Raw genomic sequence first — 21,491 nt, 5'->3', positions numbered from 1 at the left:
TGAAAGCACCAAGTCAATCAATCTAACTAGAGAATGGGTTGAGAGGAGGGAGGGAGCATGTAGCTCTGTTCAGTTAAAACAGGAAAGGAGAAAAGGACCTTAACTAATGGATTTAAACGCTTTTTCAATCATATCCAGTGTTGCTTTGAAATGAAGACCGGACTATACAGCTCTTGAGACAGGTCACCCATTTCTTTCAGTCAAACAAATTGTGGCAAATACGTATTGCTACAAGCATCCTGCGCTTCCTCTCTGCTCCCCCCCTCACCAGCATTAAGTAATGAGCAAAGGGCATATGCAAGAAATGAGCAGAGAGATTGGTCTTGAGAATTATGCAGTCGGAGGACTCTCCTACCACAACTTAGATAATTATCTCAGGGCAAGGCTCGATCTACAGTTTGACTTAGCTCCAAGATACAGGGTAACTTAAAATTGGCTACTGAGCATGTACAGAATGAGAATCATTTTGGTGTCATGGTAACGGCACCAAGCTAGAGGCTGGGAGACTGAGTTCTAGTCCTGCTTTAGGTACAGAAACCATCCAGACAACTTTGTGCCTGTCCCTCTCAGCTCTAGGAAGGTATAGGCTAGGGCAAATGTGTGTGAGAAGACTCCACAGTAGTCAGCTTTTTAGTGAGGTCTCTCTAATGTGGCTTGGTGAGAGCAGCAAGTGGTCCATGCTGCTTAGGTGCTATATTGTACATGGGAACATTTCGCCCGAACAGTGCTTTGGTTGCACTTCTGAGCACGATGTCTGGCCTTTATCACTTGACTTCTAGACGCTGCTGTATCTGACGTACATCCATAGCCCTAAGGTCTTTTGTTAGAACCTTAGAACATCAGCACTTCAACACAGATTTATTACTGCTCAGTAGCCCATTAAAGGGTGACCGGAAGTCTCTGTTTAGATTAAAAGATCAACCAATATAATCAATCATATTTTTTTTTCTTTTACAGAACAATTTTATTACAAAGATTTCAGGAAGAAATCCTCATCTATCAAAGACAATGTGCAGGCAACCTAGCCAATCTTTCCCTGCCATGTCAGCCTATGGTTTAGTCCAGTGTTTCTCAACCTTAGCAACTTTAAGATGTGTGGACTTCAACTCCCAGAATTCCTCGGCCAGGCTGGCTGGCTGGGGAATTCTGGGAGTTGAAGTCCACACATCTTAAAATTTGCAAGGTTGAGAAACACTGGTTTAGTCTGTCCATTCACCACATAGGGAAGAAATTTGGCATCCATATTCATTTCAGACACGTTTTAATATAAAATAATTTAAGAAATCTGCCCCAAATGTTACATATTTTAAAAATTAAACATTGTTTGCATATTTATTATAAAATTGTTTAAATCAAGCTCACTTCCATTTGAAAAACAGTACAAGGTTTTCTCAGCACAATCAGTAAATTCATTTTGATATTTTATGCAAAATCTTGAATGAAAAAATTATAACAGAGATTGAAGATTCGGTTTAGTTACCAGTTCATATGTTGTTGGTTGATCGTGCAGAAAAGCTATTTTCCCCTTCAAAAATAAAAGAAACTGGCAGAAAAAGTTATTGCACTCCAAACAGCACCGTTTCAAGGAAGAATTGGGTCTCCATATGTACACCGTTCTTCAACACCCAAGTTATAGTCTGCTCCTCTCCCACCTTTATATGTACTTGTCACAATGCGCAGCCATCCTCGTTCACCCTGGAATTACAAATATAGCCACATCACAAAGAATTCTGGCTCAACCCATGTTCTTATCTTACAGCTTTGCTCAAAAAAATGCTATTTAAGCCTTGATTGTGCATGTACGTGGGGGGGGAAACAACCAAGCAGATCCAGTAGCAAAAAAATGCAACGGGCCAACAATGCAGTGGTGCAGGATCTGCCCCGCTGTTCCATGTCTGAAGCAGCCACTTTGGATGTTAAACTGGAATATCCAGATGAACTGGGACCAAGACAGCACCTCCTGTGCGCCTCCCTTGCTCAAGACCACTGCTTTGCTGCATCTGAATTGCATAGCTCTCCTTGGCCAGCACCCTACCGGCATGGTTTTGAGGAGGCCTGGTGTCTGTGAGGACAGGGACTACAGCCCCTTCACAACACATCATTCTGAAGGTCGTCTTTAAGCAATGCAGGGGATGAAGTAGGCCCTCCTGCTGTCTCTCATGGTGGCTCCTTTCCATTTCAGTGCTTGACATCATCATAATGAGCTGGGAAGCTCTGAGGAACTGTTCCTACTCAAGCGGTAATATTGACCACAACAGACCCACCATCTGGCTTTACAAAATCAGTTCCTACATTCCAGCACTGCCCAATAACTCCAGTTCCAATAACTGTGGCACCCTCTAGTGCCTTAGGATATTAGACAAAAGGCTGTCTTTCAGAAAGAAAGTGTTAATCAGCGGGGGTGGAAAAACAAAAGGTAAACAAAGCCATTTCTCACAGGAAAGCAGATAGATCAAAGCTCAGCTCCACAAATTCAAGGAAGTGGTAATTCTTTTGTAATCCTTCAAACTTTGAAAAAAGTAACAGTAAACAGGCAAAAGTCTTTAAATCCAACAATACAATTTAAAAAGAAAAGAGAAAAAAATATAGGAAAAAAAGCCAAATTAACAAATAATAACTTCCAAAAGTAATGAAAACCACCAAGAGATTCTGCATTTCTTTGTTGCAAACAGCCTCTCCTTAATAATTAAAAAAGAAAAAAATGGTTTTAGAAATGGGGTAGGCAGCTTTTGAGTCCATTTAAGGCTTCAACACAGCTTAGGAAATGATGGCAATCCCTGCCTCCCAGCTGCTAGCTTACCAGTCGATAGCGAAACGCTGTTTTGCAGTCTTTGGCTGCTTCCAGCCATCCAGAGGACAAATGGGGTAATTCCTGGGGTTCTCCTTAATCCGGAGAAATCCTGCCTGAGCCCAAAAAAGTCCGTGTTGCCAGGTCGACCGCGGAGCTCACAGAGACATGTGTCAAGTTGCCAATCCCACATTGGAAGCATCCATGTCTTTACTTTCTTGACATGTATTTAAGCATTTTCCTCCTTTGTCGCATTCAAAATTATTATTTGGTGAAAACATCTGCAGGTCTCTGAAGGCAGCAACCAAGGGTTTGGTGAAGTTTTCTGATTTATGGGGATTAAAACCAACCTCTGCCCTGAAATGGAACATGCACTCTAACACCCCTCAGGGTTTTTTCTTTAAAAGGAAGACCCTGCTTCTGCTTACCCACGGCTCGCCCCAAGAGTTTCGGACAATCCAGTATTCAGTTCCATCTTCCACGCCCCAACCAGCAACAGAGACAATGTGGTTGATGACAGCTGAAGGGTGGTATTCAGTGTAAAGTCCTCCAGTGTAGCTGTCCAGGCCTGGGGTGGCCATGATCCCACAGCTGTAAATTACATGAATTTAGAATGATAGCAAAACAAACAATGCTGAAATGTGTGCAATATCACAAAAATGAAGAGTTCCCAACTAGTTTTAAAATTAGCTATGTGCCCTCAATTAAAAAATCACGTGCAGTGATACTAGCTGTGAACCAATCATGGATTTGATATACCTAGGAGAGAAATTGAGCCTGCTATGGGTGGTGTGCGATCCTGTACATTTCTACTGAGGCATAAGCTGTACTGCAAGGGTGGGCAATCCATCACCAGGAGACTACACAGGGCCTTTCAGCCCCACACGTGCAGCCCATGAACTCCCTCAGAGTCCCAATGCTGCTTTTCAGGAGAGGACAACAATGTTTTGCTTTACAAAATGAAGTAAGTCTTAAAAGAGGTATGTTAAAACTCAAATATTTGGATTTTAAAGAGAGAAAGCCCACTCCAAAAACCATGCCAAAATTCCAGCATCCCCTCCAGACTCCACCTTTAGGGACTTAAGTAAAGAAATAAAATAATTGGGGTGGGGATTTTCCCAGCTGCACAAAAATGTGCTCCTTCCAGCTCTAATGGTTCCCATGAGACTAAGTGTGTTCAGGACTGCAACCTAAATTAACTGAAAAATTCTCTAAATTCCCAGTTGTTTTTGAGAGCAAGTTTAATGCTGTAAAGAGATCTTTAATTATTGCAGTTGTATTTTTGCCCTGGAACACTGTCCCCTGGGGAAAAAAGTCATATGCTGATAACCACCCAGATTCAAGAGGAAAATTTTTCTAGGTTTGACATTTCATTATAATTATGCAATGGCATTTTCCATTATTCATGATTAAGGTTTGCATTATTTTACTGATCAGTTTTTATCATTTCCTTACACAGCTGCATTAAATTCAGTATCATTTTCATCTTGTAGACCACCTGAAGATGAATTTGCATGTCAGGCAGGATACAAATATAAATATAAAAATAGTTTTCAACAAGAAATAAAAACTGGCAGAACAGAAACATTTATGGCTAAAATTATATTTGCCTACTGGAAAAACCCATCACAAAGAAGGTCATGAGAAAGTCATGGCTAATATAATTGTAACGGCAAGCATTGAGTGAGGCTAGTGAAGCAGACAGTGACATTTCCTCGCTGGACAAGTCTGCATACAGCAGAAGGATCATATCAGAAAATACTAAAATTTGGCTGTAATCTGCCATTTCCTGGACTAGCTAACTAATCAAACTGACATTTTCAGAGCACGGCTACCCATCAGATGTGAAAAGCCTTCCGAGGGAAAGGGGAAGAATGTGCTTGTTTTTCATTTTTACTTCATGATTTACTCCTCCTGTTTGCAACAGGAAGAAAGTGGCATGCATTTTCACCAATTCTCAAGGCATTTTAGGGAAAAGGAAGGAAAACTATGGATTTTGTGGGCCAAGCCAGCACTGATGCCTGAATGAAACTCTCTCCTGTTTGGCCTCTGCTGAGACCATCTGAGAAGAACAGTGGCAGAAGTTTTCCCAGCGTTGGGAGGGGGTCCACATGTTGACCCTGCCCCAACCTTGGGTTCTTCTCACCACCCTCAGAGCAGAAAGAAAAAGAGCCATGGCTGTAGGAACAGCCGCTGGGGACTACAGGACTGATCACCTGCCCAGTTTCTGAGTACTTCAATATTCTTTTTTTTAAACTTTGATCTTTTGAGAGGTATGTATTATATTGCTGTTATTGTGGTGTGTTTTTTTAAAGATTTGTGAGTTTTGAAAAGAACCCTTCCTCTTTCCAAAACATAATCATCAATTCACTTGTTTGATAATCTTGCACTGCTTTATTTCAGAGATGGGCAAACAAACCTGTTTGTTTATTCCTGGGCTTGGTGGTTGTTTAAGGAGTGAAAGGCATGCCTTAATACTTGTAGAAGCTTAAGGCATCCATTTCATCTTGCACCACTTTCAACCCACCTCCAAATCAGGTAGTTATTCCTGAAGGGTTTGAGACATGTAAAGGGGAAATGTTTCAGGTGTCCATTCTCCCTTTAAAAGTTGTGTTTTCCAACCCTGGCAACTTTAAGATGTGTGGACTTCAACTTCCAGAATTCCCCAGCCAGCCATGGGAATTGAAGTCCACATATCTTAAAGTTGCCAAGGTTGAAAAACAAGACTTTAAACCATCTCCCCTTCTCCAGTGGTCCAAAATCACTACCCATACCCACGCCAATCACATGACTTCACTAGCCACACCCCTGGGAAGGAAAGAAAAATGAATCATTCTGAGGCACCAAACTTATGCCCGCTGCTTTACCTGATTGGTCCATTTGCATAGATTTCCGCCATCATCTTTTCTCGGCCACTGACAGTTCCATAATCTCCAACTTTCCAGTGAGTGTAGTTTTTTATCACATGGCATTCCCCAAAGGTAACACATGTTCCACACTGGTTAAACTTCTGGCATGCTTCAAAATAATTACATAAAATAAACAGAAACAGTAGTTAATTCTCCCAGATAGCCTATTATTCATTTGCCACCCAAAATGATGAAATTAAGGTTCTCAGCAGTGGGGCAGTGCCTTGTTTGTTTGCATTATTCCTACTCCACTTCCCATATATTTCCATTGAATAATGAGATATGGGAATCATAAAATAAAATACAAAACTTGCAGGCATAAAATGACATTTTAAACAAACAAAAAAACCCCCCAAAATTTAAAAAAGCCCAGGAGGCTTGCGTCATATAAGAATTGCCAGAGTAAATCCCTCATCAAATTTCTTCCAAAAGGGAAAGAGCTAGAAGCCTGCTTCACGCTCCCTGGGGAGAGATCTCCACAACTGGAATGCTACGGGAGAGAAGAATGTGCGATACACCAATCAGAAGAGAGCTAGACCTTCAGTGCTAATCTGAAGGCCTAGGCACATTCTACGGCTGAAAGAGGCTAATGTGGACTAGAGTCAATTTTTTAGTGCAAACTCTGTGAATTGAAAAATTATGAATGATTCTTGTCTCAGCTATAAAAGAGTCATTGGTTTAAGATTGGCTGCTCCCCTCTTAGCCATAGTCACATCTCTGTACTATGGAAGTAACAAACTTCCAAGAGCAACTGTAAGTATTCATGAAACAATTATCAAAGCTTTTAGATGCAATATTGGCTACTGACTAGTAGGAGGTACCAATGACTAGAACATCTAGTATGGAGGATATCTAAGCCTGAAGAGACTCAGTGAGGATGAAATTGGTCATGTGTCTCCTACTAGTCAGTAGCCAATATAACATCTAAAAACTATGTAAGGGGAAGTGGTGTTGAGGCCTCTAGAATGAGGCCCAGATCAGTAAAAATCAGAATACCCTCTAGTATGAGAGCACACAGAAAAAAAAGGAAGTGTAGCTTCTATACTTACCAAAGCATCTGCTGGGGTGGGGATGGAGGTGGGGAGATAACAATGCAATGTCACACTGTAAGATCTCCTTCTTCTGTATGCATCTTGTGATATTCCACACACATTCAAAAGGGATGGAGCTTTTTAACGCTTTGAACACCTCCAGATGATTACCCAGGATGGCTATCAAGCCAATCGACCCACGTTGTGTTATCAACCAACCCTGTTTTGCACACTCCCCTCTTATTTTGAGTTCTTTCTTTCCATTTGTTTTTAAATGCTCAAAATGCGTACCCCATATTTCCATTTCTTTCAAAACGATCAAAGAAGCTAAATTAAAATCTATTTCAAATTAAGAAAAGGAAGACACTAGTGGTGGAAAAAATCATCTTTTACAGCTGCTGGAAGAAGAAACTTGAAGATGGAGTCCTGTATTCCACAGTCTGGTGCTACAACAGAAGAGGCCAATAAGGTGCACCTCTCATAGAGGCAAGACATGAAAAACATCTAACAGGATTGGCATAAATGGCCTTTTTTAAAATCTTGGTCCCAAATCATTTAAGATTTTAGTAAGAACTATGATTTTGTGTCAATGTGTCCAACCAGGACTGCAAGTCACAGGTTGAAGTTAGCTCACAATCTGAGCTTGGACAAGCAAAAACTCTTGGGGTGTAGCAGCAAATGATGGCTTGTTCAAATTAAGCAATATCTAACTGAAGAAGGGCATCAAGTGGTAGGGAAGCATGAGCAACATCAGGATTTCTTTCCGCAGTACAGTCATGTTACTGAATTCATTCTAAATTCATTATGAACCAGCTCAAAGTACATTAAACATTTTATGTGCTTTAGGGCAGTTTTGTAAACAGCCTGGTTACCTATGATGGATAGGAACTAGCTCCAGTCAATCAGTAAGGGGTTTCTTTGAACAACATGGATATTGTAAGCTAATAGCCAACCTGTCTGTGGGTCATTACCTTTGGGGATGTATTAGCAAGGCTAATCCTCCAACATCAACAGTATAGTTATTTTTTTAAAGCCTTTTAGTGTAGCTGCCCAATGTGTTTGGTAGGGAGGACAGGAGTCGTATTCCAAGGCGTTGGCAGAATACCTCATTGGAGAAGATGTTCTGAAATTTTCACAGACCTTTGCAAAATTTGGGTGATCATTATTACCATTCATTAGAACAGTCTCTCTCAACCTTGGCAACTTGAAGATGTGTGGACTTCAACTCCCAGAATTCCCTAGCCAGCAAGGCTGTCTGGGGAATTCTGAGAGTTGAAGCCCACACATCTTCAAGCTGCCAAGGCTGAGAGACACTGCATTAGAAGTAACAATCACAGACTCACATCAGTAGTTGGGGTAGGTAGGCTAGTAAACATCTGGATCCATTGCAAGGCTGATACAAATGATGGATCATTAGAACTGCTTTCCTTTCATTTGGAGCCTACTTCAAAGCCTTTGAGCTCTAATCATACACACCTTGGTCTTTAGCTTGATAATTGTTGCATGTTTCGTCTGGGATGCCGTGTTCATGAGCATATTCCCACACTCCACTGTCGTCACCTCCTTCGCAAGATCCAGCATTGGCACAGTCAATGACATTTTGAACAGAGAGATATGCCGAAGGCCAGGCACCTTTCTTCTTGATATTAATGCGATCTGAAAGAGAGAAATCAGCTTTTCAAGTAATGTATAAAACTAGGAATGTAACCCTTCTAAGGCACAGACTGAGTCCCCACAACATGCTAAGCCAAAATATGGTTTGTTTGACTTTGGCTTAGTGTGTTTTGTGAACTCAACCATGGTTTGTGGTTCACTATGTCAGGCCAACCCAGACCACTGTCTATTTGCAATCCATGGTATAGCAAGCCATGACTTAGTACAAACCTAGTCATGAAGTAGAGATTGTCCAAGTCCAATTTATGGGATACAGGAGACAAGTGATCGTCTGCTTCCCTTGCCCACTTGCACCCACTATTTTGTACTTGCATTCCAATAAAAAAACAAAAACAAAAAAATTGGATCCTAGAAACCTGCTATTTGCTCCAAAAAGTAGCTGTATGAATTCCTTCCCTCTTAAATCCCAACAGCTCTTCCATTTTCCCTTCAATAATACCATTCTGGCCAATTCAGCCCTTTACCACAGCCATTTCACATTGTCCATTCTTTTTAATATGGCAACCCCTGGGCTCAGAACCTAAACAATGTTGAACCTGGTTAGTACTTAGGTAAGAGACCAACAGAAGACTGTAGGCTAAACCAGGGTTGAAGGAAAATCCCAGCAGAAGGCAATGACTGCTTCCATACGTCTGCCAAGAAAGCTATCTAGATGTGTCTGTGAAGCTATCAAGAGTTTTGCTCAATTTGAAGGAGGCTGTGCCTTCCATCTGGTGGCAGGGAACTGCTCAATTAACTCAGAGACAGTGCCAGTGAGACAAGCCCTCCAGTTCTCAAACAGCATTGCCCAACCTTAAAAGGCTCAGCACACTACAAAGAATGGAAGATGGAGCAGAGTAATTTGAAAGGCAGAAGGTGAGGTGGGATGTGGCGACCAAGAATTTTTTAAAATCTATGCATTTCCTTACGAGGGAGTAACTCTTGTAATTCTCCACCAGCTGAGAGGAAGGCATAACCAGCAGGCATTCCCATACCTGCTAGGGAACTGGTGCTACCATGAGCCCAGCAGGATCCACAATACTGGGGGATGTGCTGGTTTCGAGTGGTGCTCGCATAATTAATTCCACCTCTGTTTCTCCAGTCCCAGCTCTTGGGCAGCTCAGAGATATCCAAATATTCATGGGGACGAGGGTAGGTTCTTTGAGGGAGGAACAATGAAGAAAATAACTCTGTGCGCAAAGGTAAGACAGTTATTTCCCAGTGCTTGCTTTGATTTATAACTGAGCCTAAGCCAGTCTGAGCAGCATATATGATTCCCACCTCACTCGATTCATAGGCAGCTCTGTGAGTTAGCTTAGGAAAGGAAGTGACTCAGCCATCATTGCCAGATTTGCATCTGACTTTTTCCAATTTTAATTTCTAATCTAAAGGACCAGGTACTTGACTCTAGAGTAAAGGACCAGCTACTTCCTATACTTTCGATTACATCATCCCCAGCTAGTGTGGATAATGGCCAGCAATTCTTGAACGTGTAGTCCACATCACTGGGAAGACACCGGATAGTTTCCACCAGTGTAATTATTACTTCCCACTTGCTTTAATTTTTCTCTTGATCAACAGCTGCATGATCTCTCTTCTGACCTTAACACTTCTTTCGAAACCATCACATGACACCCTCACGAGATGCCTTTTTTTCAGAACTCTTTGATGACCACAACAATTCTCTAAAGTTGCAAGATGGACTTTGATCTTTTCTCTTGCCTTTTTGGCAAAACTCCAAAGGGCAGGGCACATCTTGGAACAGCACACTTTTGACATATCAGAATTTGCAAAGGGGAAGAACTGAGAGGGGCCACATTCCCAGATGGGCTCACTCCGTATGTTTCAGATTACATCTCCCATAACACTCGGCAGCCATGCTGGCTGAGAAGGATAGGAACTGTAGCTTAATTAGCTGGAGGAGGGGAAAGCTGTATAAACTAGCTGCAAACTCATTGTGTGTGTCAGGGTTTGTGCTGCACATCAACTGTGTGCAACCCAGAAAGATCAACAATGGACAAATATATACTTCATGAAAAAAAGATCCACAAGGAGACCAAGCCCGCAGGGTGGACACAAGGCATTTGAAAGATCTTCTTTGGGGAAGGAGGGGAAGGACCTCTTCTTTGAAGAAGGCCAATATATGACATACTTTGGAAGGTGTGGCTGGTTGGCACTCTTGATGATTCTCATGAATTAACAATCCATTAGGAAGCCCCTTTGTCTATTTCTATTCTCATAAATTACTACCGCAAATAGAGTTAAACGCTCAATGCCACCATCAACAAATGCCGAAATGATGTAACCAGATATCACCCCATCCCTGGAGGTCAGACGCCAGTTCCAACTCTCTGTCTGTACTGTGTTCTTCTGCTTAGACTGACTGTCCCCCCGTCCTTAACCAAGAGCCAGACACATCCTGACAACATCTTTCTTCTGTGGTGTCCCCATTACGTTGACTTCAGCTGTTCCCATGAATGAGAGGCAGCCTTAGCTGCCCTGGTGTTCAAGTAGCTTTTCCCTCCATATTTAGCCATCACCCAAGGGCACAGCCTCAGGATGTATTTAATTGTTTCCTATTAGCTGGAGGGAAATCAGGTGAGGACAGTGACCTGAAAAAGACAGCAAGAGAGCCAATTCCAGGCTGGGATAGTTTTCTGCTGATGGCAAGGATGGGTTGAAAGCACTATAAACTGGAGGCAGAGAGAGGCCCTTAGTAAACTTCACAGCTGTAAAGTTTTAAACTGTTTTTTCATACTTCAACGTGCAAGAAGCTGCCTTCTGTTACAGATCCATCCAGTTCAGAACTGTCTACACCACTGTTTCTCAGCCTTGGCAACTTCAAGCTCTGTGGACCAACTCCCAGAACCCACCAGCCAGCCATACACTGACCAGCACAAGGTGAACAGATTTTCAGCTAGGAAACTTTCCCAGTTTTGAGATGCCACAGAAAGAATTTGGGATTCAAACTCTTCACAAATTTTCCATTTTCTTGTGTGCAACACACTGTGCCATGCTTCTGAGGCCCAGCCTTACCCAACTGCAAAATGTCCATTTCTGCCAATAACCATCCCTGTCTCTTTCCCACCTGTTATAAACAGATTTATTTTGAATCAGTGGTTTGCCAAGAAACTCAGCATGATTTACATGGGATTCCATCTTTTTAACCTTTTCTAAGTTGGAGACCCAACGGTTGCCGAGCGCTTCCAGGCAGTTTCAGGGACAAGCAACAAGGCCTGAACCCGGGTTAGAAAGCAGCCACCGCCCCGGGTTAAGGCAACCGCCCCGCGAAAAGGCCTGCAGCCTGGTTTGACCGGCGGCGGCTGAGCCGATGCGCCCAAGCACCGACTGCAGCCGACATTCACTGCCACCCCCACCCCGCTTCCCTCCGCCTGCGCTCCCCAAAGCGAGGGCAAAAACGGGGTGGGAGGGGGCGAGAGGATGCCCGGACGGACCGGTCTACTCTCTGCCTGGGAATTCTGGCCTTTGTGGTCCTAACGCATCTAATTTGCTCCCGGTCGGGGAAGGCTACTTTCCAGCTCTCGAATCCCCGGGTCAAGCCTTCCGGCACGCTCAGCGGAGCCTTTCTCCCAGGCATCCTACCCCTGCCTGTCTATCAGACTCTCTGCCTTCCCGCCGACACATTCCGGACCTCCGCGATTGCGCGTCGCCGCTTTTACCGGACGCCGGCGGGCTTGCGCGGAAGCGGCTTGTAGCAGCTCTGCCCTTCTCTGAAGTGCAGGCCGGCGGCGCCCACGCACGCCCCGAGCAGCGCCGGCAGCAGCCAGAGGGCGAGCGAGGGCAGGTCGCGCCCAGCCATGGTGATCGCGAGGTCGGCTTGCCGCTGCCTTCTGCGACAGGCTCTGGGAAAGGATCGCGCAGAGCGGACCGCAACCTCCGCTCCTTTGTTCGGAGAGGCGAAGGACCGCGCCCCGGGCTGGCGCAGGGGGAGCGGCGCAGCAAAAGGGCGGGGGTGGGGGGGCGGCGGCAACGTCACGGGGGACGGAGGGGGAGCAGCCCTGCCTTGTCTCGCCGCGGGTAAGCCGACTGGTTCTCCCAGGATTGCAAAAGCGGGAAGCAGTTGGGAAGGAGGGAGCAATCACACGGTTCCTCGTGACGCGGGGCCCGAGGCACCTGAGCGGCCACCCGGCGGTCGCGGGCCACGCCCAGGGCGATCAAGGCGGAGCCGCGCGCGGGCGAGGGAGCCTCGGATGAGCGATCCCCTTCGGGGCCGGTGGTGCCGCCCGCTGCCCGGGGCCTCTCGGGGCTCTTTCAGAGCCTGCCGGCGTTTACCTGAGACCTCCGCCGGGCTTGGGGAGGCTGTCGGAGGGCTGAAGCCGGCCGCAGACCCGGACCAGGGGCCCTCCACGAAGAGGCGGAGCGGCGTGGCGGGGCTCCGGGCTGGAATTCCCGATTAACCTCCTGAAGGCTGCAGTGCGGGCGAAGCTGAAGGCTGCGAAACTCGCCAGCGGCCTTTGAAATTGGCAGAGATCCCTACAGTATGAATAGGCCCATTACAATATACACAAACGCCAAACAAAGTCTATACGGTATCGCTGCTGGCTACGAAAGGTAAAGCTGAGCCGCCTCAGAGCATAAATCTGGGCAAAGCTGCTGTGCCTATACGGGTTTAGCCTGGTCCTACCGACTGTTTAAAATCGCTTGAATCCCTGAAGTGTTGTGTCTGGAATTTCAGGTTGGACTGCATGGAGCAATATAATATACCATGCCCATTCTTTTTATAGTGCAGTAGTTGGGCACACTTGTGTAATGGTTGCCTAATCCCAAATACTCAGTCTCACAAGCTCGGGCTTAAAGATAACTGATTTATTAAAGGAATAGTATGCAAATACAGAGAAAGCTGAGAATGAGCAAAAGCGCGCCAAATACAAACTTAAAGCTTTGCCTGTGAGCCAGTACCGCCCCAGTCACCCGTCAGTGCGCACCCCCTCCCAGGTGCTAGGAACCGTTACACGCGCCTGGGAAAGTAACCTTGAACAGAAGCGCAAACCCAAACACACATTTCAAGGCTCCAAAACAACGGAGGGCGGAGGAATGGAAAAACCCTGTACGGGCTAATGAACACGGAACAGGAGTTGACATGTGAAACGTTATAATGTTAACAGAACATTGAAATGAGGAACATGACATATCACCCCCCCTGCAAAATAATGCTAGGAAGCTGGTTTGTTAGGGTAGGCAGAGTGAAAGCGTGCTACCAGACGAGGGGAGTTGACATCAAGGGCAGCCACCCATTCAGGATGAGGGAAATGTTTCCAACGAACGAGGTACTGTAAAGTGGAGCGTTGGCGGCAAGAGTCCAGGATGTCTGTCACCTCGAAGTGTTGCTGGTTGTCAATCATGAGAGGAGGTGGTGGAATGGGTTGGGGATGCCAGCGGTCCGACGGCAGGTAGGGCTTGAGTAAACTACAATGGAAAACAGGATGTAAACGTTTTAGGTTGTGGGGCAAGTCAAGTTTAAAAGTAACAGGGTTAATTTGTGCCACAATAGGAAAAGGACCCACAAACTTAGGGCCAAGTTTCTTGGAAGGCTGTGGTGACTTGATGAACTTGGTTGACAAGTAGACTTTGTCCCCTACAGTAAAGGCAGGTTCAGGTGAGCGCTTTGCATCAGCATGATGCTTGTAAGTGGTTTGGGCATGGAGTAGAGCTTGCTGAATGTTTAGCCATGAGTCTTTGAGAGAGTCAGCCCAGCCAGTTAGGGAGGCGGGTAGGGGTTGTGGATGAGGAAGTTCAGGGATTGGGACGAAGTCCCGACCGAAAACAGTTTTAAAGGGAACCTGGCCAGTGCTTTGATGTAAGGCATTGTTGTAAGCGACTTCTGCAAAAGGGAGTAGGTCGACCCAGTTGTCCTGTTGGTAATTGACAAAAGCTCGCAAATATTGTTCAAGTGTAGAATTAACCGCCTCTGTAGAGCCGTCCGTCTGTGGATGCCACGCGGTGGAGAGGGCTTGCTTGGTGCCAAGTAGTTTTAAAAATGCCCGCCAAAATTGTGATGTAAATTGTGTGCCTCTGTCACTCACCAAACGGGCGGGGATACCGTGAAGGCGGTACACGTGAACGAGGAAGAGGCGTGCCAGTTGTTGTGCGGTGGGGATAGAAGCGCATGGAATGAAATGGGCTTGTTTGGAGAAAAAGTCTTTGACCACCCAAATGACGGTCTTTCGCTGACTGGGGGGTAGGTCAACGATAAAGTACATGGAGATGTCTTGCCAGGGGACTGATGGGGTGGTGACAGGTTGCAGGAGACCCTGAGGTTTGCCTGGTTTGCGCTTAGTTGCTGCACAAACAGAGCATGCTGTGACATAGGCTTTAAGGTCTTTGAGCAACGTTGGCCACCAGAATTGCCGCCGCACGAGGTGGAGTGTTTTTAAATAACCAAAATGCCCAGCCAGTTTGTCATCGTGGCAGCGCTGGAGGATTGTTTTACGCAAAGCCTCAGGCACATAGAGACGATCGTTGCGCCAAGCAAAATCGTCGGTGAAGGTTACAATGTTTTTATTTGTCTGTAACCAAGTGTCAGTTTTCAGGTGGAGGAGCAACTGTTGTTGCAAATCCGATGGAACTGGCAAACGCGGCGAGCGGCTGGGAGGTGGGGTGGCTGGAGCTTGCGTTTGATGCGCTCGCGTCTGACTGCGCGTCACCGCTGCCAAAGTTAATTGTTTTTCGGTCCAGACAGTACCTTGGACTGTTGGCCCTGGGCCAGCATCTTGGGGCCGGCGGGAGAGCGCATCAGCTAAAAAGTTTTTCTTGCCTGGTATAAATTTAAGGGTGAAGTCAAAGCGGCTGAAAAACTCAGCCCAGCGAAGCTGTTTGGGGCTGAGTTTACGACTGGTGCTTAGTGCTTCTAAGTTCTTATGGTCAGTCCAGACTTCGAAAGGGTTTGAAGTCCCTTCTAATAAGTGTCGCCAAGTTTCTAAAGCAGTTTTTACAGCAAAAGCCTCTTTTTCCCAAACATGCCATCGCCTCTCTGTTTCGGTGAACTTGCGGGAGAGGTAAGCACAGGGTTTTAAGGCGCCAGATTGGTCAGATTGCAGTAGGAGTGCTCCGATTGAGAAATCAGAAGCATCCACTTGTACCACGAATGGTTTGGCAGGGTCTGGATGTTGTAAAATTGGTTCAGTGGTGAAGATGCGTTTGAGCGCTTCGAACGCCTGTTGACAGGTTGGAGTCCATTTAAGGAGCGCTCCTGGGTTTTTTGAATGCCGTGTATCCCCCTGCGCTTTAGTTTTCAACAGTTCAGTGAGGGGGAGGGCGATTTTGGCAAAATTTTGGGCGAATGCCCGATAGAAATTGGCGAATCCCAGGAAACTTTGTAATTGTCTCCTGGTACGGGGAGGCTCCCATGCCACAATGGCTTCCACTTTAGCAGGGTCCATTTCAATGCCCTTAGCGGAAATTCTATATCCTAGATAATCAATTCGTGATTGATGGAAGGCACATTTAGACAGTTTGGCATACAACTCTGCTTTTTTCAATTTAGCCAGCACCTGACGCACCAATTGATTATGTTCTGACATGGTTTCAGTATAAATCAATACATCATCCAAATACACAAGTACTCCCTTAAATAGGTGGTCATGCAAGACCTCATTGATTAGTTGCATAAAAACCCCAGGCGCCCCCGACAACCCAAAGGGTAAAACTTTGTATTGAAAAGCCCCGAGAGGACAGTTAAACGCTGTTTTCCACTCATCCCCTTCCCTTATGCGAATACGAAAGTAGGCTTCTCTCAAATCTAATTTTGAGAAGATTTTGCCTCTGGCCAGATGTGATAACATATCTTTGATCAAGGGCAAAGGATATTTATTTAATATTGAGACCGCATTGAGCCCGCGGAAATCGGTACAAAGCCTCAATGAGCCATCCTTTTTTGGTCTAAAGAGGACAGGAGCCCCAACCGGGGAGTTAGCAGGTTCAATGAAACCTCTAGCCAGGTTTTTATCAATGAACTCCCTTAGTGTGGCTAGCTCTTTGGGAGACATGGGGTAGATTTTTGGGTGAGGTAACTTTACATTAGGTAAAAACTCAATGGCACAGTCTGTTTTTCGGGGTGGCAAGCGATCTGCTTCCTTTTCCCCAAACACATCAGCTAAATCCTGATATTGACTGGGTAGTCCCTCAAGGGGTTGAAGTGTTTGTACAGTGGTGTGCGCTACCCCTCCACCCTCCATGTCGTCTAGGAGATCCTTTTCGGGTACTTTGTAAAATCCATCCGCAAAGGTGACAGTCCTATGTAGCCAGTTGATAAAAGGATTTTGTTGTACAAACCAGGGCATACCTAAAATCACTAGAGGGCCCCCCACTGGAGCTACAACAAATGGTAGCTTTTCCTGGTGGGAACCCATTTGTAAAGCCACCAGTCCTGTGGAATGAGTGACTGCTTTTCCCCCCGCCATAGTTCCATCCAATTGGGTGAAGATCATAGGTCTTGGCAAAGGGAACGTAGGCAGTTCCAGAGCCGCTACGACATCAGGGTGCATAAGGGAACGGGAGCAGCCCGAGTCAAGCATGGCCCAAACTTCCACAGTTTTGGTCTTTGAGCCTAGTTTAACTTTTACAGTCAGCGTAGGGAAATTCCCACTCACCGAATCCTGGTCACGCCCGGTTTCTTCCACCTGCCCTAGGGCGCCCTTCAGGGCAGGTGGTAGCCTTTTCCCGCCGGCTGTTCGAATTGCAATTCCTCCTCCTCTTCCCCGAATGGTAGTTCTGGTGGGTCGAGTTCTGCGATGGCAGCTTTAATTTTCCGCGGTAGGGCAGGCGACTTCCCTGAAGGTTTCGCTTGCCGTTCTTCTGGACGCTGTCTAGGGCACGAAGTGGCGCGATGCCCTTCTTTTCCACATCTCAGGCATTGACCTTTGGAAAACCGTCGTTCTCTTTCCTCTTCCCAGGTTTTTGGTTTGGGGCGGCTGGCAGGTCCAGTCGTCCGCGCTCCTCTGGCAATTTGGGATTATCTTAGTTCTTTAGTATGGGCATAGGTCTGCAGGGCATTTTCGGCGCTGCCTGCTAACTGAATCCATCCGTATAGTGTTTTAGGGTCGTCTCTTCCTAGTGCCCAACGGAGGATTTCTGGTTCTAGCCCTTGCTTAAACATTTCAATTAAAGTTGGCTCGGACCAATCTTCCACCTTCCCTGATAAAGCTTTAAATTCGAGCGCATAATTGGCAACTGAGAGGGACCCTTGATAGAGTTTCCTCAGGGAGTTTTTGGCTGTCTCTTGGGCTAGAGGGTCTTCGAAATGTTGTTTAAGCGCCCACAAAAAGTCATCGAAGTCCTCTAATTCTGTTGCCTCAGTTTGGCACAGTTGCACATACCAATCGGCTGCCCTCCCTCTCAGTTTATTGGCAATAAAATTGATTTTGCCGTGTTCCGAACGAAAGCTTCGGCCCCAATCCTCCATATAATGCTTAGCGTTAGTGATAAAGAAGGAGAGTGTAGTGGGATCCCCATCGAACTTCACTCCAAACGGTGGGAAGTTTCTTACCGGCTCAGCTGGCTGTGGTGGCTCCATAAACGTCAGGGTACGCCGAGCCCCCAGAGGTGGCCAATCCCTAGGAGGTCTTGCCTCTTGCCCCCCCACCTGACGGGATGCTCGAATCGTGCTTCTTCCCCTGGGTGGTAGGGTGCTGGGCCTGGGGTAAGCCAGCTGTGATGGCTCTTCCTCCCAATCTTCCTGGCTTGTCTCTGCACCCCTGGGAAGATCCTTCAGGATTGTCACTATTAGATTCATTTTGTCCTTGAGTGCTTTCATACGAGCAGGAGTGACCGGCTCTTCAAGGGGTTGGTTGGTTACCACCACCCTCGGTGACAAGGGGATTTCGGGCTCCCAGGATAGTTGTGGAGACCCCCTCCCCGTTGCTCTCTCCATTACAGTTTTGTGTTCACTCCTCAGACTCTCCTGCATAGATATCAGCAACTCATCTAATTGGACATCCCGCATCTCCCGACGTGCTGCTCTTTGTGCTCTCAAAGTTAGAACGGGCCGGGTCCTTGCCGCCTCCTGCTCTTCCTCGCTCCCTTCACTCGCGCGAAGCGGATGGTCGGTCATCGCTAGCGTTCCCTCTTATCCAACGTTTGGATGGGGCTAGCGGAATATGATTGAAATTGATTCTCAGCTTTATGTAATGGTTGCCTAATCCCAAATACTCAGTCTCACAAGCTCGGGCTTAAAGATAACTGATTTATTAAAGGAATAGTATGCAAATACAGAGAAAGCTGAGAATGAGCAAAAGCGCGCCAAATACAAACTTAAAGCTTTGCCTGTGAGCCAGTACCGCCCCAGTCACCCGTCAGTGCGCACCCCCTCCCAGGTGCTAGGAACCGTTACACGCGCCTGGGAAAGTAACCTTGAACAGGAGCGCAAACCCAAACACACATTTCAAGGCTCCAAAACAACGGAGGGCGGAGGAATGGAAAAACCCTGTACGGGCTAATGAACACGGAACAGGAGTTGACATGTGAAACGTTATAATGTTAACAGAACATTGAAATGAGGAACATGACAACTTGTTATCTGACAATTAAAGGTAGATTTAGGGCCGTTTCCAGATACGATGCATAAGTGCTAGGGCAGCCAATTTTTTTTTCTCTCTTTATCATCCACCTCAGGGCTCCAGCCTGTTGAAACAATGATTTCTAGGAAGCAATTCATGACCTGGGGGTATCCTGTGATTGAATTATGATTTGTGGTATCTCTATTATCTTCAAAAGAGTATGTGCCTCAAAATTGGCTTTTGCTTTTAAATAAGGAAGTACAAAATTCTTGGTTTTAGTTTTCTTCCTGTTTTTAACACTCTCTTTGCAGATACTGATTTGATCTGGATTTGCAATGCTCACAATGGCCAAGATTCAAAAGGAAGTTGCCTCATGTGTGTTTTGGAAATCTGTTTCAAGAAAAAGGAAGACAACAAAAATGAATTGAAAGTGAATAAAACATGAATAATATGGCAAAATAATATAGAGAAGGTGGAGGTTCAAAGCAGCAGCAACTTTGAAAGACCATAGATCCAGACATTGTAGGAAAGGATTAATATCCAAATTTATGAGGGAAAGTAAGATATAATCTGTCTCAAATTTATTTTTTATTTTATTATTATTATTATTTATTTTTTACTCTTATATTATTTATTACTGTAATTTTATATTGTGTATTTTATTCATTGTATGATTGTTGTTTTAAATGATTACTGTAAACCGCCCAGAGTCCCCCGAAGGGAGGAGATGGGCGGGGACAAATTGGATGGATAAATGATAGATAGATAGATAGATAGATAGATAGATAGATAGATAGATCTCAACTGTGAAGATGCCCGGTTTCTTGGCTATATTAACATCTATGTCAATTTTTGAATTGTTTTAATTATTTTATGATTTTTATGATTGTACACCACCCAGAGTCACTTGCTGAGATGGGCAGCTATAGAAATCAAATAAATAAATAAAATGAAAAAAAATGGATTCTTGGTAACAATACGGAAGTTGTTTGCTATTTTCTTCTGGATTTCAGTGTAGAGCACTGAGATGTCTAAGTTGTCTTTCATCCAACTAGTAACTCATGGTGGCCCTGCTCTGCTTTTAAAAGGTCAGCAAGAAACTGGGGTGCCCTCAAGGTGCAGTCAAAACATCAAGATGGCCACAACATTGCAATCTGTGGAGCTTGACGTTTTTGACCACACCCTGTGGACACCCATGTGTTACCTACTGTGCCACTTCTGAGCTCAAGAGAAAGCCAAATGGTTCCTCTCAAACTCCTTGGGTAACTGTTTTTGTTGCTTGGGGAAACATTTGTATTGAACTGATCTGTGTCAGCAGGCACTTTCAGATGCTGGCAGGAACGAAAAAGGGAAAAGAAAGGGGAAAAAAGCAATCATGGCTTCTGGAGATACTCAGTACTTGTTTCTGTTGAGTAAGCTTATGACTGTCGCGTCACGCGACCAGTCCTTCGCCCTTCGGTCTATGGGATTCCCTGGGGGGGAATGAGCCAACGATTCCCTCGCAAGGGTGAGGTCGAAAAAACAACGGTAGGCACAGGATTCTTTTGTGGTGGTGAGTGACGCTACATCTCAGGAGGTTGCTGGTACTGCCTCCTGGGCCACGCCCCCACCTCCTTTTATTCAGCAGTTCTATCAGGGCGGGGGAGTGAGTACAAAGAGAATAGGGAAATACAAGTCATGCCCTGAGGCTACGTGAGAGACATGCAATCTAGCTGTGCAGTAATGGAGTCAGATACGTCACAATTCCACCTTTTTTATTTAATTTTGTTCCTCCCCCAGAGGGTCTGAGTCGGGGAGCCAGGGACTCTTCAGTCCAAGGAGACCCATCCCAGCGTCCTCTCTCGGGGGGTAGTGTGACCGGGGGTCCTTGTCCACTTCCGATTCACTATCGGAGGACCATTCCAAGAGTGGTGTTTTCTCCATACCTACAGCAGTGACCAGGTGTTGAACAGCAAGCTTTGTCTCGGATACCTCTGAGTCCAATGTATGAAGTCTCTGCTTTAAGAAGCGGAGAACGCGACCCAGCACACAGGGGCCTATGGTGCATACGAGAATCAATAACAGGAGGGGCCCCAACAGAGCGGACAACAGTGTGGTTAGCCATGGAGAAATGCTAAACATATTTTGATACCATGACATGGATTGTTGGCGCTCCAATTCCCTTGTTTTTAAACGGGAATTGAGCTCTTTCATAGAGTCCAATACTACTCCTGAGTTGTCGGCATAAAAACAGCAGTCTTCCTTTAGAGCAACACACAGTCCCCCTTGTTTGAGGAACAGAAGGTCGAGACCCCTACGATTTTGCAAAACCACTTCGGATAGAGAGGTAAGGGAATCTTGTAGCGCCACAATAGATTGTTCGATGGCGCGAAGGTCAGTGTCAATGATAACGCTAAGGTGACGCAGGTTCTGATCATTGACAACAAGGGCTGACACACCAGTGGCGGCTCCAGCCGCACCTAAGCCCAGTAGGACTGATAAAGTTACAGCAGTCACTACTTCGCGCTTAGCCTTGAGGGGATAATGAGGGGGCTCTAAAATGGAGAGAAGTTCGTCGGGGGAATAGATAGAAATCTTGGGGAGTAGGAGCACCTGA

The 21,491-nt window shown here is 45.7% G+C and overlaps 1 protein-coding gene across 1 annotated transcript; it reads right to left on the bottom strand.

Moving 5' to 3' along the window:
- Positions 1-1,523: 1,523 nt before the first annotated feature.
- Positions 1,524-12,222, bottom strand: LOC134492853 (cathepsin Z-like). The gene is made up of 6 exons (XM_063296993.1): positions 12,062-12,222; positions 9,377-9,540; positions 8,205-8,384; positions 5,656-5,806; positions 3,217-3,379; positions 1,524-1,695 (listed from the first exon to the last, which is right to left on the bottom strand). Exons 1-6 carry the CDS (start codon positions 12,199-12,201, stop codon positions 1,582-1,584), a joined length of 912 nt encoding a protein of 303 aa, XP_063153063.1. The 5' UTR covers positions 12,202-12,222; the 3' UTR covers positions 1,524-1,581.
- Between the last annotated feature and the right edge of the window lie 9,269 nt (positions 12,223-21,491).

This window comes from Candoia aspera, chromosome 3, assembly GCF_035149785.1.
Source record: "Candoia aspera isolate rCanAsp1 chromosome 3, rCanAsp1.hap2, whole genome shotgun sequence".
NCBI lineage: Eukaryota > Metazoa > Chordata > Lepidosauria > Squamata > Boidae > Candoia > Candoia aspera.
Note: the sequence above shows the minus strand (reverse complement) of the source record. Positions and strands in the feature narration are given on the sequence as shown.